At 40.4% G+C, this 12,816-nt stretch overlaps 5 protein-coding genes across 11 annotated transcripts in view; 3 read left to right on the top strand and 2 right to left on the bottom strand.

Moving 5' to 3' along the window:
- Positions 1-31: 31 nt before the first annotated feature.
- LOC132792310 (alpha-ketoglutarate-dependent dioxygenase alkB homolog 6) lies at positions 32-1,736 on the bottom strand. Of its 3 annotated transcripts, none has more exons than XR_009632987.1 (3): positions 1,431-1,736; positions 174-1,365; positions 32-112 (listed from the first exon to the last, which is right to left on the bottom strand). XR_009632987.1 is itself a non-coding variant. In XM_060801616.1 (2 exons), the coding sequence occupies exons 1-2, from the start codon at positions 1,458-1,460 to the stop codon at positions 721-723; spliced, it is 675 nt and encodes a 224-aa protein (XP_060657599.1). In that variant the 5' UTR covers positions 1,461-1,736; the 3' UTR covers positions 32-720. The 3 variants fall into 3 exon arrangements, 1 of the variants encoding a protein (XP_060657599.1); XR_009632988.1 differs by having other exon boundaries at positions 178-1,365; XM_060801616.1 differs by having other exon boundaries at positions 32-1,365.
- Positions 1,737-2,031: 295 nt separating this feature from the next.
- Positions 2,032-2,953, top strand: LOC132798579 (deoxyuridine 5'-triphosphate nucleotidohydrolase). 2 transcript variants are annotated; one of them, XM_060810489.1, is made up of 2 exons: positions 2,032-2,138; positions 2,230-2,953. In XM_060810489.1, the coding sequence occupies exon 2, from the start codon at positions 2,241-2,243 to the stop codon at positions 2,772-2,774; it is 534 nt and encodes a 177-aa protein (XP_060666472.1). In that variant the 5' UTR covers positions 2,032-2,138; positions 2,230-2,240; the 3' UTR covers positions 2,775-2,953. The 2 variants fall into 2 exon arrangements, with proteins under 2 accessions (XP_060666472.1, XP_060666471.1); XM_060810488.1 differs by having other exon boundaries at positions 2,116-2,953.
- Positions 2,954-3,498: 545 nt separating this feature from the next.
- Positions 3,499-12,816, bottom strand: part of LOC132791359 (platelet binding protein GspB) — a 75,141-nt gene continuing 65,823 nt past the window's right edge. For all 3 annotated transcript variants that reach the window (XM_060800245.1, XM_060800262.1, XM_060800253.1), the window contains exon 7: positions 3,499-5,152. In XM_060800245.1, the coding sequence (XP_060656228.1) occupies positions 4,658-5,152 (495 nt within the window). In that variant the 3' untranslated portion in view covers positions 3,499-4,657. The remainder of the gene's footprint in view (positions 5,153-12,816) is intronic.
- On the top strand, positions 6,663-7,496 carry LOC132798889 (accessory gland protein Acp32CD). Its single transcript, XM_060810897.1, has one exon. The coding sequence runs from the start codon at positions 6,686-6,688 to the stop codon at positions 7,409-7,411; it is 726 nt and encodes a 241-aa protein (XP_060666880.1). The 5' UTR covers positions 6,663-6,685; the 3' UTR covers positions 7,412-7,496.
- On the top strand, positions 8,114-9,727 carry LOC132798881 (uncharacterized). Of its 2 annotated transcripts, XM_060810884.1 has the most exons (3): positions 8,497-8,634; positions 8,703-9,208; positions 9,267-9,727. In XM_060810884.1, the coding sequence occupies exons 2-3, from the start codon at positions 8,721-8,723 to the stop codon at positions 9,616-9,618; spliced, it is 840 nt and encodes a 279-aa protein (XP_060666867.1). In that variant the 5' UTR covers positions 8,497-8,634; positions 8,703-8,720; the 3' UTR covers positions 9,619-9,727. The 2 variants fall into 2 exon arrangements, with proteins under 2 accessions (XP_060666865.1, XP_060666867.1); XM_060810882.1 differs by having other exon boundaries at positions 8,114-9,208.

Below are 12,816 nucleotides of genomic sequence, written 5' to 3'. Positions count from 1 at the left end.
ACAATTTGCGGGAGGGAATCGAATCACAAGAACATGGACAAACAATTTATTTGACATCAACAGTTTTTTCTTTGGTTAATTGCTATTTGTCTTTTTTGGTTTCTGTGGTGCGCTGTGGAAAATGATTACAAAAATACACATCAAGGATTTACATAAATACGCATAGAACTTACATACATGATTGGAGTGTGTGGTCCTTTGGAATTTTTTGTGTGTAGCTTCAGCTCGATCACAAAAATCAATACACAAACTGTGTGTGTGTGTGTGAATCGCGCTCAACAAATTGTATATTAAGTGTATACATCTCTAAATATATAAATATATATATATTGCTTTCAAATAACTAAATTAATTATGCAATTGCTGAAGCACAAACAATCTAGTAATGTGCACATAATTGCTTCGACATCTGTTTTTTTTCAGTTTCAGTTTCAATTGCTATTTCAGTTACCAAAAATAAAGCACTTGGTGGGCAATGTTGATACAATACTTTTGCTTTGCAATAAGCCAACAATCTTTTGCATTATGAAACGTTGCTCAGTGCATAGTAAAGTGTGCGTTGTGTGTGCTTAAATGCTTAAGTTACTAGCGGAAGATTTCACATATGGTTAACATATATCTATAGAGTATATAACTTGTAGTTTCAGTGGGCTTCGTACAATCGCAACGCTTGTGCAGTTGGTTAACATAAAAATTAATAACAACTCTTGGGTGAACAGTCTAACAGAATTTCAGCTTCATCTTGCTGGTCTTGGGCACATTGCGTATGGTCAACGAGATGCGTGGCGTTCGTCGCACCAGATGATCCCCAATCTTGTAGGTATTCTCGCACAGATCATAGTTGCAGATGCGATCACAGAGCGTATCCTCGTTAATCTCACTGATGGCATGCATATAGTCACTGTACAGCGTATCCTTCAGTATCAGCAAACTGCGTGGCTCCAGCAACAGTTTGAAAAGCACTTCTCGGGAAGCGTCGCTGTCGCCGGTTTCCATTTGACGTTTAGTGAACTCCAGCACTGTGTGGGCGCCACATGAAATTGTCGATATAATGGGATAGAATAGCGGACCATCGGTGTGCGGCAAGATGCCCTGACCGGGCAGATATTCGTTCACCAGCACATGATTCGCATTCTGCGACTCAAAGATGCCCAGATTGTTTACCTTGTCAACATAGTTCTGCAGCCAGTCAGGTATCTCTTCGGCTATCATTCCGTTGGGATGCGGTACCCCACCATAGTTGACCAGGCGGCGATTCAACAGCTGTGTCCAGCGTGGCTTCGGAGTGCGCTCAATGTGACTCAGTATCGACTGTTCCTGATCCGAGGTAATAAAATTTGGAATGTACATCACGGTGGCTGGGCACTGCAAAGTGCAATAAATGTGATTGCATTCCAGAGTCGTCAAAATGATAGAGAACACTGACTTACCTTGCGCACCTCAAAGTCTGTGAAATCCATGTTGTGGCCTTAAACAAAATTTGCAATTATTGCAAATCAATAGACGATGCCTTCTCTTTTCCGGTTTCCTGTTCCTGCTGTTCTGTGTTGCAAAATCGAAGCATTAATGTTACGCTACTTTAAAACACTGATTAGTTTCTGACAAACATCACCAACGAATTATTTATATTAATACACTCATTAATTGAAGTAATTATTATTTTACAAGAAATTATATTTCTTAAAAAATAGCAAGCTTTCTTAAAGCTGTCCTTATTTGTTGGTGTGTGACCATAAGCAACATTTCCAAAATACATGTTTTAAAGCACATTTTAAATACCAAAATACTAAGAGAAATGCCAACTGGTAACACTTTCAAACCGAAAAAGCTCTTCGTGTACATTTAATTATTTTTATATCATAAAATTATTATTGAGCAGTTTTGGGTCTCACTATGCTGAAATGTTATTTACAAATTTTCAAATATAAATTTTTCACTGATTTTCCATTTCACCAAAATATACCACATTGAACGCAAAATGAGCAGCAGCAACTACGCAAAAATGCTCAACTTAACGAAACAAACACGACTATCGTTCTCAGTGTGACCATTGCGAGTAGAAACGCAACAGCTGCTCCAATTCGCGCCAAATTGCCGGCGTCTTTTGCAAATTTTCATTATTCGCGCATCAATTTTAGGTAGAGCCACAAGCCGCTCCGCAAATTCGCAATTATTAATTAACTTGCAATTTATTACATATGTCTTCGCCCGTTGTTGACGACACACCAGCTGCCAAAAAGATGAAACTCGACAGCAAATGTGTATTGCGCTTCGCCAAGCTCACCGAACACGCACTCGAACCCGTACGTGGCTCGGAGCGTGCTGCTGGACTCGATCTACGCAGTGCCTACGACTTGGTGGTGCCGGCTCGTGGCAAAGCCATTGTCAAGACGGATCTGCAGGTTCAAGTGCCAGAGGGCTCCTATGGCCGTGTGGCGCCACGCTCTGGCTTGGCAGTGAAGAACTTCATCGACGTGGGAGCCGGCGTTGTGGATGAGGACTATCGCGGCAATCTGGGTGTTGTGCTGTTCAATCACTCGGATGCCGATTTCGAGGTGAAGCGTGGTGATCGCATTGCCCAGTTCATTTGCGAACGCATCTTCTACCCCGAGCTGGAGCAGGTCGACAAACTGGAGGACACAGTGCGCGGCGAGGCGGGCTTTGGCTCAACGGGTGTCAAGGAGCTGCCAAAGGAGGAGGCTAAGAAGCAGGAGGAGGAGCCAAAGAAGCAAGAGAATGGCCAGGAGAACGGTGACAAAGCCGTTCCGGCCTAGAGAGGGGAAACGATACGCTAAAAGTGCCACAACAACTAAATCCATAGCCATTAAGTTTAATCATTGTCATAGCACTAAGAAGAAGTTATCCATCCAAAATGTCATTAATTCCATTATCATCAGTTTTAAAGTATAAACAATAAAAGGTCGGAATATGTACTTATTATGAATATCATAAAGATTCGCTCTAAATCATTTGTACTTTAAAACAGGGGCAACAGCTGGAACTGGACTTGAAGAAGTGTTCATTATGACTGAATTGAATGATGTAATATAGAACGTTGAGCATAGGATTGTACTTACTGGAAGTGCATTCAATGAATGCACTTGGGGCAGGTCAAGTTTTGTTTGAGGTGGCGGAACGAGTTGTGAATTATGAGAGCAACACAAAGAACACTCTTAATCAGGTGGTTGCGTGTCTGAGGTGCATAAGTGCATCCACACACACACACACACACACACACACAGTAGTATATCGCATAGATATATGCGGATTTTAATACGATTAAATTCAATGACTCCAATTTGTAATTAGACGTTGAAGTGCGCTCGCTGCGTGCTTTTAATTGGCCTGCAGTCAGTAGTTAGTAGTCAGTAGTTAGTCCATCCTTGGTTGCCTTTTGGCGCAACGGTTACGCTCGACCCGACTGGAGGTCAGTTCGGCTTTATAGCCAACTTGCTGCCAAACTAACTTGGCCAACAACTGCAACAGTTGGAATAATTGGTTTACGTATATTTGCTTGTGTGAAAAATAGCTATATATTTGTTTATAAAATATAAATCATTTCTTTTCTTGTCTTGTCTAAAACATTACATTTTGATTTGTTAAGTTTCCAGTTGCAGTTGTCTACATTATACATAATATATAATTATTAACTATAACGTAATGTATATATGTAATTAAATAAAACAATATGTACAATGCATTTGCTGTTTTTTCTTGTTTTTCTCTTTTTTGTTTTGTTTGTTGTCTTCAAGTCTTGGAGCTCTTAAATTTCTAACTTTGTTTTGTTTTTTCATCTTTTTTTCACTAAATTTTATTTTTGAATTTCGAATTTGGAATTCCAATATGCAATGGCCGCAAAAATTATTATTATGATTATTTAAAACAATGCAAAAATTTCAAAAAGTATACTCATTAAACGTAAACATACAAAATAATATTAAATAAAGATTAAAATACAAAATACAAATAATAATAAATAGCCTTTTCTTTGCTAAACAAATAAGGAAATCAAGTGTGTGGAAAAATTTGAAATTTGTCGCTTTAAGTTCTCCGAATCGTCACTAAATCATAATTGTAATAGTAATAATAATAATAATAATAATAATATTGTTATATATATTACTGACTAGCAGTTATAAACGAAATTTGCAAATATGTTAAAATAAATATAATAGACAGTTGTAATTAAGTACGTAATCGTTATTGTTTGTTTTGTTGTAATTGTAAATGTAATTCATCATTAAAAAAAAACTCACTTGTAATTGACTAATTCCTCGTTCAATTGATTAATTGGTAATTGATTGTTTAAATGTTTATAACTTTAAGTGTTATTTTTTGCTTTTCTTGTTTTTTTTTCGTTCATGCAAATGGAAGACTTTGCGATTGTTGTTGTTGCTGGTGCTGCTTAAAGTTTACAACTTTAGCAATGATTATTTGAAATTAATTTAAATTAACTTTAACGTATTTTTAATTAACTTATGTCTGTGTTTTTGTTGTAGTTGTTGTTATTGTGTTGTGTGTTGTGTTTTAACTTCATTTGAAAGCTCTTTTGGTACAACATTTGCAGTTGAAATGCAATTTGTTAGCATGCATAAATCTAATTAAATTAATTATTATTGTTGTTTTCTGCATTCATTTGCGCGATTGTGACACAAAACTAGCTGGCAGCATCCTTGTTGCTGTTGTTGTTGTTGTTGCTGTTGTAAATGTTGCTGTTGCTGTCGGCAGCATCAAAGCTGCAGGGCAACATTGTTGCAGCAACATCGTTGGACATGTTGCTGGGCCCATTGCAGTTATCGGTTGCCGTGTTGCTGTTGTTGCTGCTACTGTTCAACAAACTGCCGCTGCTGCAACTAGTTACAGTTGTTGTTGTTGTTGCTGCGGCTGCTGCTGTCGTTGTCGTTATGTTGCTGCTGGTTGTTGTTGCCACTGCTGCTGTTGTTGATGTTGATGTTGTGCCTCCCGTTTGCAGCGCCAACATCTGTTGCGCCTGCGCAACGCACGCAACACACGGACACGGCCCGCCCAATTTCTTCGCCAATATGGAGCGCAGCTTCAATGCCGGCCCCAGTTTCATGCCCAGCGAGCTAACCAAATGATCCTCGGTTAGCAGCGGCAAGCCCGTGCCATCTATGCTCTGATCACGAAAGTGCTGCAAGACAGACAGAGAGAGAGAGAGAGAGAGAAAGGGGAAGGGAAATGATTAGTTCGAGTGGGATAGAGACCGATCCAAGGAGGAGGCCGGGAATTAGTTATGTTGCTGCTGCTGCTGCTTGGTTGCTTATAAAATTTATGCATCCAGCATGACCAACTTGCAACTTGCAACTTGCAACGGAGGGCGTCTGTTCTCTGTGCTTGTGTGTGTGTGTGTGTCTGATTAATGCGCAGCTTTTAAAATTGTTAATGAAAAACGATTTTTAGCCGCTGTTGCAGTCAACAGAGTCCAAAGAGTCGCCTCTGTGGCCGCAGTAGCATTTTCATATTTGCAACGCACGACGCCAACAGCGATTGAAAGTGGGCTGGCTGTCGGTTGCAACTTGCTGCCTGCTGCACGTTGCTTGTTGCTTGCTATTGGCAGCAATGCTGTGCCCCTCCACATGAGATTTCTATTATAGATTGGCCCTGATTGAATTCCATGGCCGTGGCCGAGGCTTGCAACCTGTTTGTGCTGCCTTTACCTGCCTGCCACTGCTTCGCTTGTCTGCCAACTGAATTGCCACTGTGCAGCGATCGAGCAGCAACCTCTGCTCAACTCAACTCAGCTCAACTCGGCTGCCGTTTGCCCTCCACATTGATGGCCACACACTGCACTGGCGAAAATACTCCCAAGGTCTGCTGCGATAGCTACGAGTTGAACCCAAAACCCTAAGTCAAAGAGTTCAGCATGTAAACCAATTAACAGTCTGATCTTGATCTTACTTTTGATCGCAAGCAAGATTCTTACATAAAAACTGTAACAAAGGCCACTTTTAAATTAAACTTGCAACACTTCAAAAGCTGATTCCGTCTATATACTTATATACATAAGACTGCTCGTCCTGACTACTGGTTGAAGTAAGAGCTAGGAGGCTGTAAGATAATTCCATAATTTGATCGTGTAATAAGGCTGTGTTATCTATTAAAAACTTTACTTTAAAATAAATTAAAAATCTGCAAACTTTAATAAGTTTGTTGTTTTTAAAAAACCGATCTTAACCTCAAAATGTGTTAAGATTGAGGTTAGGTTTGCATAAATCAATGCTCATAACTAAACATGTGATTGAATTTAATTATTAACCATAAAAAATACAAATTTTACTTTTGCATTAACAGCTAAATCTTAAAAACAGTTAATATACTTAAAAATGAATAAATTTGAAAAATAATAACGCACATAACCTGCTAAGATTGAGGTTAAGTTAGCATATAGCAATGCTTTAATATATAAGTCAACATATGTTTAAACTTAATTATTAACTACACAAAGTACAACTTTCAATTACAACTGCCCTGGTTATTTCTTGCAGTGCAACCTTTATCGGTTGCGCATTTAATGATCACCTCGTTGAAGTTGACCCAATCGAAATTGATTTGTGGGCCGCGAATGCGATTGGATGCGCATTAAGAAAAGAGCACTGGGGCTACATAATATCTATATATAAGAGAGAAAACCGGGCGGCTGCTGTTTCAGAGTCTGCTGAGGATCATGAGGACACGGCTGAGCATACACCTAATACAGATACTCGCCTTTGGCCTGCTGCTGTGCCAGCTGCGGTCTGTGCTGGCCCAGAAGTACTACATGAACTTTGCGTTCAACAACAACAATCCGGATGCCAATGGCGAAGATGGTGATGTCGGTGGGATGGGAAATAATGGAGCAGGGAATGGAGCTATGAGGGGTGCATCAGCTGGTGAAGGATCCGAAGGATCTGGCAGCGATGATAGTGGAAGTGGCAGTGGAACTACTGCTGATGAAAGCAATGACAGTGATGACAAGCAGGATGCTGATGCTGACGCCGACGACAGCAAGGGGGACAGCGATGATAGCGAAGCTGACAGTGGCGATGCAAAAGCTAGCGACGACGATTCCGATTCCGATGATGACGACGATGATAACGTGCCGGGAGTGGATGATGACGACGATGATAGCGACAGCCATGACGCAGCTAATAGACGCATAAAGCTGGCCGAGGACAACGAAGACAAGGGACCCGACAACGATCACAGCCATCACAGCAGCTATGAGATCAGCATCGATGATAGCTTCGGCGGACGCTACGTTCGCTCCATTTACGAGAGTTCCGAGAGCCATGGACACTCGGGCAGCAATGCTGGTTCCGGGTCTGGAGATGCTCAGGACTCGCAGAACGTTGGAAACGATAAGCGCACATTGTATGACGCCGATGACTACGAGGAGTTCACAGGGGAATAAAAGGGAGAGGAGGCTTAACTACATATCAATTAATGCAAATTGCTAATAAAAAATATATAATAAATTAAATAAAAACTATGAAAAGGAGCAGTTTTTATTGATTAAGAAGCTTAAATGTGAACAATTTAAGCACATAGTAAAAGGCTCTCAGTTTGCAGTTTAAAGCTGCCAAAGAACTGAGAATAGTTTATTTACGACAAACCGTTGACAATCTGAGAACTGTGTAAAAACTGTGAAGAGTTAACAAGCTGAAGAGAGTTTAGAAATTTAAAAGAGTTGAGAAGCTGAGAACAGCTTAGAAACTAACACCGATTGGGAAACTGTTTCGTTTTACGAAGCTGTTTTAATTGACACATAAAATAAGAGAAAAGAAAAAACAAACGACTTCGATTAGAATATAATTTGTGTATCTTTTAATTCATGTTCAAATAGCAATTAATATTTATTCTAGTTGCAACTACTAACAGAGAGCAGGTACTGCCATTCACCAGTTTTCTTCAGTTGCGGGTGTCAATATTGTAGCAAGACCTTCGGCTGTTGCAGCTCTTGAAACAGTCATAAACTTTAACGAGTCTGGGGTATAAAAAAGCCAAAAGCGATAGCCAAATCAGCGCTGGTCCAAATGCATCCGCCACAGTTACCGGGCGAGTCTATAAAGCGAGACATCAGCTCATGAGTTGGCCTGCAGTCGAGAGTCGAATGCAGCCACAAGACAATGTTGTTGCTGCATTGCCCCTGGATAGCATTGTTACCCCTGGCTGTGCTGGGACAGACGTACTACATTAACTTTGTGTTTAATAATAATCGCTATGCAGGACTGAATACCCAAGAAGTGATCAGTAGCGAAACTAAGATCGAGAATGAGAGCAACAATCACAAAGAGAGCGCGAGCAAAAGTCAAATGTCAGCGGAGCAAGAGAAAAACTCTGCAGAGTCGAGATCAAGGGAGCATCATACAAAAAGACCTCAACACAAATCCACCACCAAATCAACAACAACAAAAACCTCAAGAAAACCGGAGAAAACGAAGGATTCATCCCAGGAGCAAGAAGTTGACTGCTCGAAGCTGCCCTCAAACACCGACGAAGAGTGCGTGGAATCCGATCAAGTTGTGGACAGTGAACTAGAGAAAGAAACTGAAGAGAGCGGCGAGCTCACCACCACAACAAGAACAACAACAGCCACCCCCGCATCCCCGCAGCCAACGGAGTCCACAAGTCAGAGTAAGGAACCGTTTGAGCCATCAGCTACTCCAACTCCGCATCCACCGGAATTTTTTGCTTATCCGCAGGCCGAATGCCACGAAGAAATGAACCTGCACGAACTCTTTGGCATCCAGCTGCTGAGGGATCGAGGATTACCGTCCAAGGTATTGTGTGAGTTCGCCAACAGTTGGGGCGGTCCTTGGCTCCTCATGAATCGCATCGAGTTGCCCACTCGCGTTCACATGCGACATTGGTTCTTTGGCTACATCACCGAGGACTACAAGGACATGAACATCAATCTGCTGGCATTGGCGCATATTATCAATAACATGCGATTGGCCATGCTGATTATTGGCCAGGACAATAACAATCAGTTGGTCTACAATCTATACGATGACTTTGTCATATCCGGCTTCAACGATCTCTTCATGCTGCGCAAGGCGCATCTCGTCGAGGCGAATACCACGGATCTCATGTTCATCTCGGTGGGCGAGGTGCTCATCTCGGATCCGGGACGCAATCGTTCGTGTCCCTTTCGTGTGCTGGGCGCCTGGTGGGGTCCCAAGTGGGATGAATTTCATCAGGGATTCTGGTAAGTGCACAAATACTGAAAGTAAATGCTGCTATTTTCTATTCTTCTGCACTTGCAGTGTATTTCCTGTGGAGCGAGATGTACGACGACCTGGTTACATAGCCTTCTTCATCAAGCCAAGTCCCTTTGAGGTCAATAATACGGCTTTTTATAGCACGGCTGTGACCACACGTCGACCTTGGGTCACCACGGCAGATCCTCTTTTAATGGCAAAGGCCAACAATGATCGCATGTTGTATAAGAAGCTGAAAGCAGCAGAGTTCTTAGAGAACAAGAAACTAGTTAAGAACGAACTAATACGACGAGAAGCACGCTACAAGTCAATAGAAGAAGTGCGTAGAAATGAAGAGAAAAATCACATAGATGTAGGACTTATAACGACCACAGATCAAGGCAAGGCTAAAATATAGCGAAGACAACTCAAAGTAGTAGAATATAATAAAATACTCATAGGTTTAAGAAGTTACAACAGGTTCATTAACATAATTTAAAATAGTAGAAATAGAATAACAAATTGTATTGTAAATAAATAAAAAAAGGTAAACAAATATATTCAGCTAGTCGAAGGGCAGCCAACTTATTAAGGCAATTCCTCAGCTCAATGTCGCTAGACCGTTAGACAATTGTTATACAGGAATTTCAAATGAAACTAAGCAGAAAAAACTTGCACTTGCAAAAAGTAAAAGAGAAATACCTTTATTTGTTAAGCTATGTAATTAGCCTTAGGTCGTAGAAACCTCAAAACACAGTTCTTAGGTTGAACAATTGTTTCAGTTAAAGCAAAAGTTCCCACCCATTTCACATAATATCTCTGTCGATACAAAAAGGGAGAAAACTTAACTTGAATGAACTGAATGCATACCGGAAATTGGTGGCTTTTTGTGTGACTCGAACTTCTACTGTCATAATTCGCTGGACAACAATAACAATAATGGTAGCTGCAAAGTAACAAACAAAGACAGAGGGGCAGCTATGTGGAGGTTTGATTTGCTGCCTTTGTGGTTACTTTTTTCTTTTTTTTGCTCACAAAGTGTATTTCGCGTTCTAAATTCTGTTCTAACCAATAATTGACAAGGCAGCGCCGGGGCAACAATAGAAAAACCAACTAACCGTCAACAGCAACAACAACAAGCAAAGAGAGCAACGGCTTTAACTAGACGCCAATAACAATACTACCCAAAAGAGATTTGAATGTGCAACTCGGTCTTGACTTTGAACTCCAATTTCAAGTCCGACTCCGACTTCAGTTCCAGCTGCACATTTGGAGGCCATGTGTGCCATGTGAAGTCAACTTCAAGCTGCTGTTGCACGCAATGTAATTGGACTCTGTGGCAGCCTGGGCAATTTACAAAAAAAAAATGAGAAAAAATAGAGGAAAGGAAAATATGGAAATATGCAAATCATTTTGGTGCATCAAACAAAAGGCATTCGAACTTGTTAGTTGCTAGAAATGAGCTCAGAGAATGGCCAATGCCTGCATGATTTGACCAGATACAAAACAAAAAATAGGTTACGCTATCATTCGATATAACAAGCATAAAAAACCATTTCATAATTATAGTAAAAGTCGACAAGATAAGCCTACTACAAAATGTGAAAACAATTCTAAATGCGACCAAAATGATTTCACCAGAAATAGTTTATGCCATCATTCGTTATAACAAGCTTAAGCTTAAACTATAATAAAATAAATCAAACAATGGATTTAAGTAGCTTTTTCTTATACTTAAAAACAAATGCTAAATTTAAAATTTTTAGGAAACCTCAAAGTTCCTTTAACGAGTAAACTTAAAGTACAAAAAAGTTTTAATAAATTGTCCCCTTATAGAACAAGTTAACAAGTTCAAATCTCCTCGCATATTTCTATATCGAAATAAATGCTTTTATCTATAAATTAAACGCAAACGACTTTGGCTGACAGTTTGTTAATCTAGTAAATATATAAATGCAAATTGGCTATTTTGACTGGAGATGAAACATCTCAAGAAATCGAAACGAATCGATTGATGCGTTCCACACCAAATTAAAACGTTTTTCGACGTTTATCTTTTGAAAGTTCCCCCTCGATTGTCACCCAAAAAAATGTAACTTAACATAAACAACACATTCCTAGGCATGTGCCAAAACTAAAGAGAAATAAAATAATACCCAAGATTACATACGACATAACGAGAATAAAAAGCAATATGGATTGTCAGCTGAACAAAAGGTTTCAAAAGATATTAAAATCCTCAGGTTTCGCTTGCTCGATTAAGTTTATGACCCAAGTCAAAGACGATCGACGAGCTGAGCGGATCAACATATTTGGCTTATCCCTGAAGCCTCGCAGCGGTAACTGTGAATGTTTCGATGAGCCATCAGAGCAACAAGTGATTATCAAACTATTTTGATTTGGCTTTTTTTTGGTCTATCAATCTAATCAAGTTTATAGTTCAAGTTTGTTGGATGAACTCTCTCGAAAGTCGTAAATATTTTTGAGTCTCGGATTTATAACATTTGAGCTTAGTTATTTCTGGTTTTCTTTTTGTCTTTAATAGATCAATAAAATTTAAGCCAAATAAAGTCATTTTGTTGCGCAATATTTACATAGAACAGATGGGCGATCGTAAAAAAAATGAGTCTATAGAAAACGATTCTTGAAAAAAGCCATAAAACACGCGCCTCAACAAAGCCCAAAAACAAAAACCTCTGCTCCGCCAAAAGAATGAAAGGAACTAATACGAAAATACCAAATAAATTAATAGCTGTCCGTGCTGTGAGTCAAATGTTTGACTTGCAGATCCTCGTTCAAGCGTCAAATGTGAAACGTGCCCCGTTGCCTGTTGCATCAAACTTTTTTCCACAACACAAATGAAAACCCTTTTTTTGTCGGTTTTGAAATACTCAAAAATATATACACAAGGGCGCACTAATAAGCAGCTACAAAAGTGCTTCTGGCTGCTTCTGGTCACCGATTGCAGATGTTGTTGCTGTTGTTGAAATACATTTTAATTCGAACAGAGAGTGCGAGAAAGAGAAAACCCAAAATGAATTTCAAGTTGGGGCAGCAGCCTCAGCAGCAGCTCAATTGTATTTCTGCGCTCAATTTAGTTGTACGGATTTTGACCTGCTTAACCTTACAGAGTTGGAGTCGTCGTCGCAGTCGGAGTCGAAGTTGGAGTCAGAGACAGAGTAAGAGTAAGAGACAGAGAACAGCAGCAAGCAGCACCAACAGAGTAACAACATTGAGCAGGGGGTAAAAGCGAAGACAACAATTTGAATTCTAAATTGAACAGCTTTTTGTGCTACCTATGCCCGGGAGCAGTCAGTCCACATAGCCGGCTTCGGCTTCAGCTTCAGCTTCGTCTTGGCTTTGGCCCGGCTTGGGGAACGTGGGCCGACCTGCTGCCAAGACAGCCTGTTGCTGCTGCCGTTGCTGTGCTGTGGCAATTGTGCCCAACTACCTACTCATTGTAATTCTTCATGTCTGGCCAAAAGCGACTCGCAGTTCGACCTGATTGCCGTCAGCAGCGACGGCAGCAGCAGCAGCCACAGCAGCAGCAGCAGTTGCCGTGGCCCATCAACAACCTTTGGCTGCCCAGTTGTAGTTGTTGCTGTTGTTGTTGTTG

This window comes from Drosophila nasuta, chromosome 2L (genome assembly GCF_023558535.2).
Source record: "Drosophila nasuta strain 15112-1781.00 chromosome 2L, ASM2355853v1, whole genome shotgun sequence".
NCBI classification, from domain to species: Eukaryota; Metazoa; Arthropoda; class Insecta; order Diptera; family Drosophilidae; genus Drosophila; species Drosophila nasuta.
The sequence above is the reverse complement of the archived record's forward strand: the minus strand, read 5'-3'. Positions and strand labels throughout refer to the sequence as shown.

What these genes read in the sequence shown, in the direction of transcription:
- LOC132798579 (XM_060810488.1), top strand. Translation starts at nt 2,199, where the DNA reads ATGTCTTCGCCCGTTGTTGACGACACACCAGCTGCCAAAAAGATGAAA.
- LOC132792310 (XM_060801616.1), bottom strand. Translation starts at nt 1,460, where the DNA reads ATGGATTTCACAGACTTTGAGGTGCGCAAG. An exon ending in CAGACTTTGAGGTGCGCAAG is followed by an intron (nt 1,366 to 1,430) that starts GTAAGTCAGTGT and finishes TGCACTTTGCAG; the next exon opens with TGCCCAGCCACCGTGATGTA.
- LOC132798881 (XM_060810882.1), top strand. Translation starts at nt 8,127, where the DNA reads ATGTTGTTGCTGCATTGCCCCTGGATAGCATTGTTACCCCTGGCTGTG. An exon ending in GAATTTCATCAGGGATTCTG is followed by an intron (nt 9,209 to 9,266) that starts GTAAGTGCACAA and finishes CTGCACTTGCAG; the next exon opens with TGTATTTCCTGTGGAGCGAG.
- LOC132798889 (XM_060810897.1), top strand. Translation starts at nt 6,686, where the DNA reads ATGAGGACACGGCTGAGCATACACCTAATACAGATACTCGCCTTTGGC.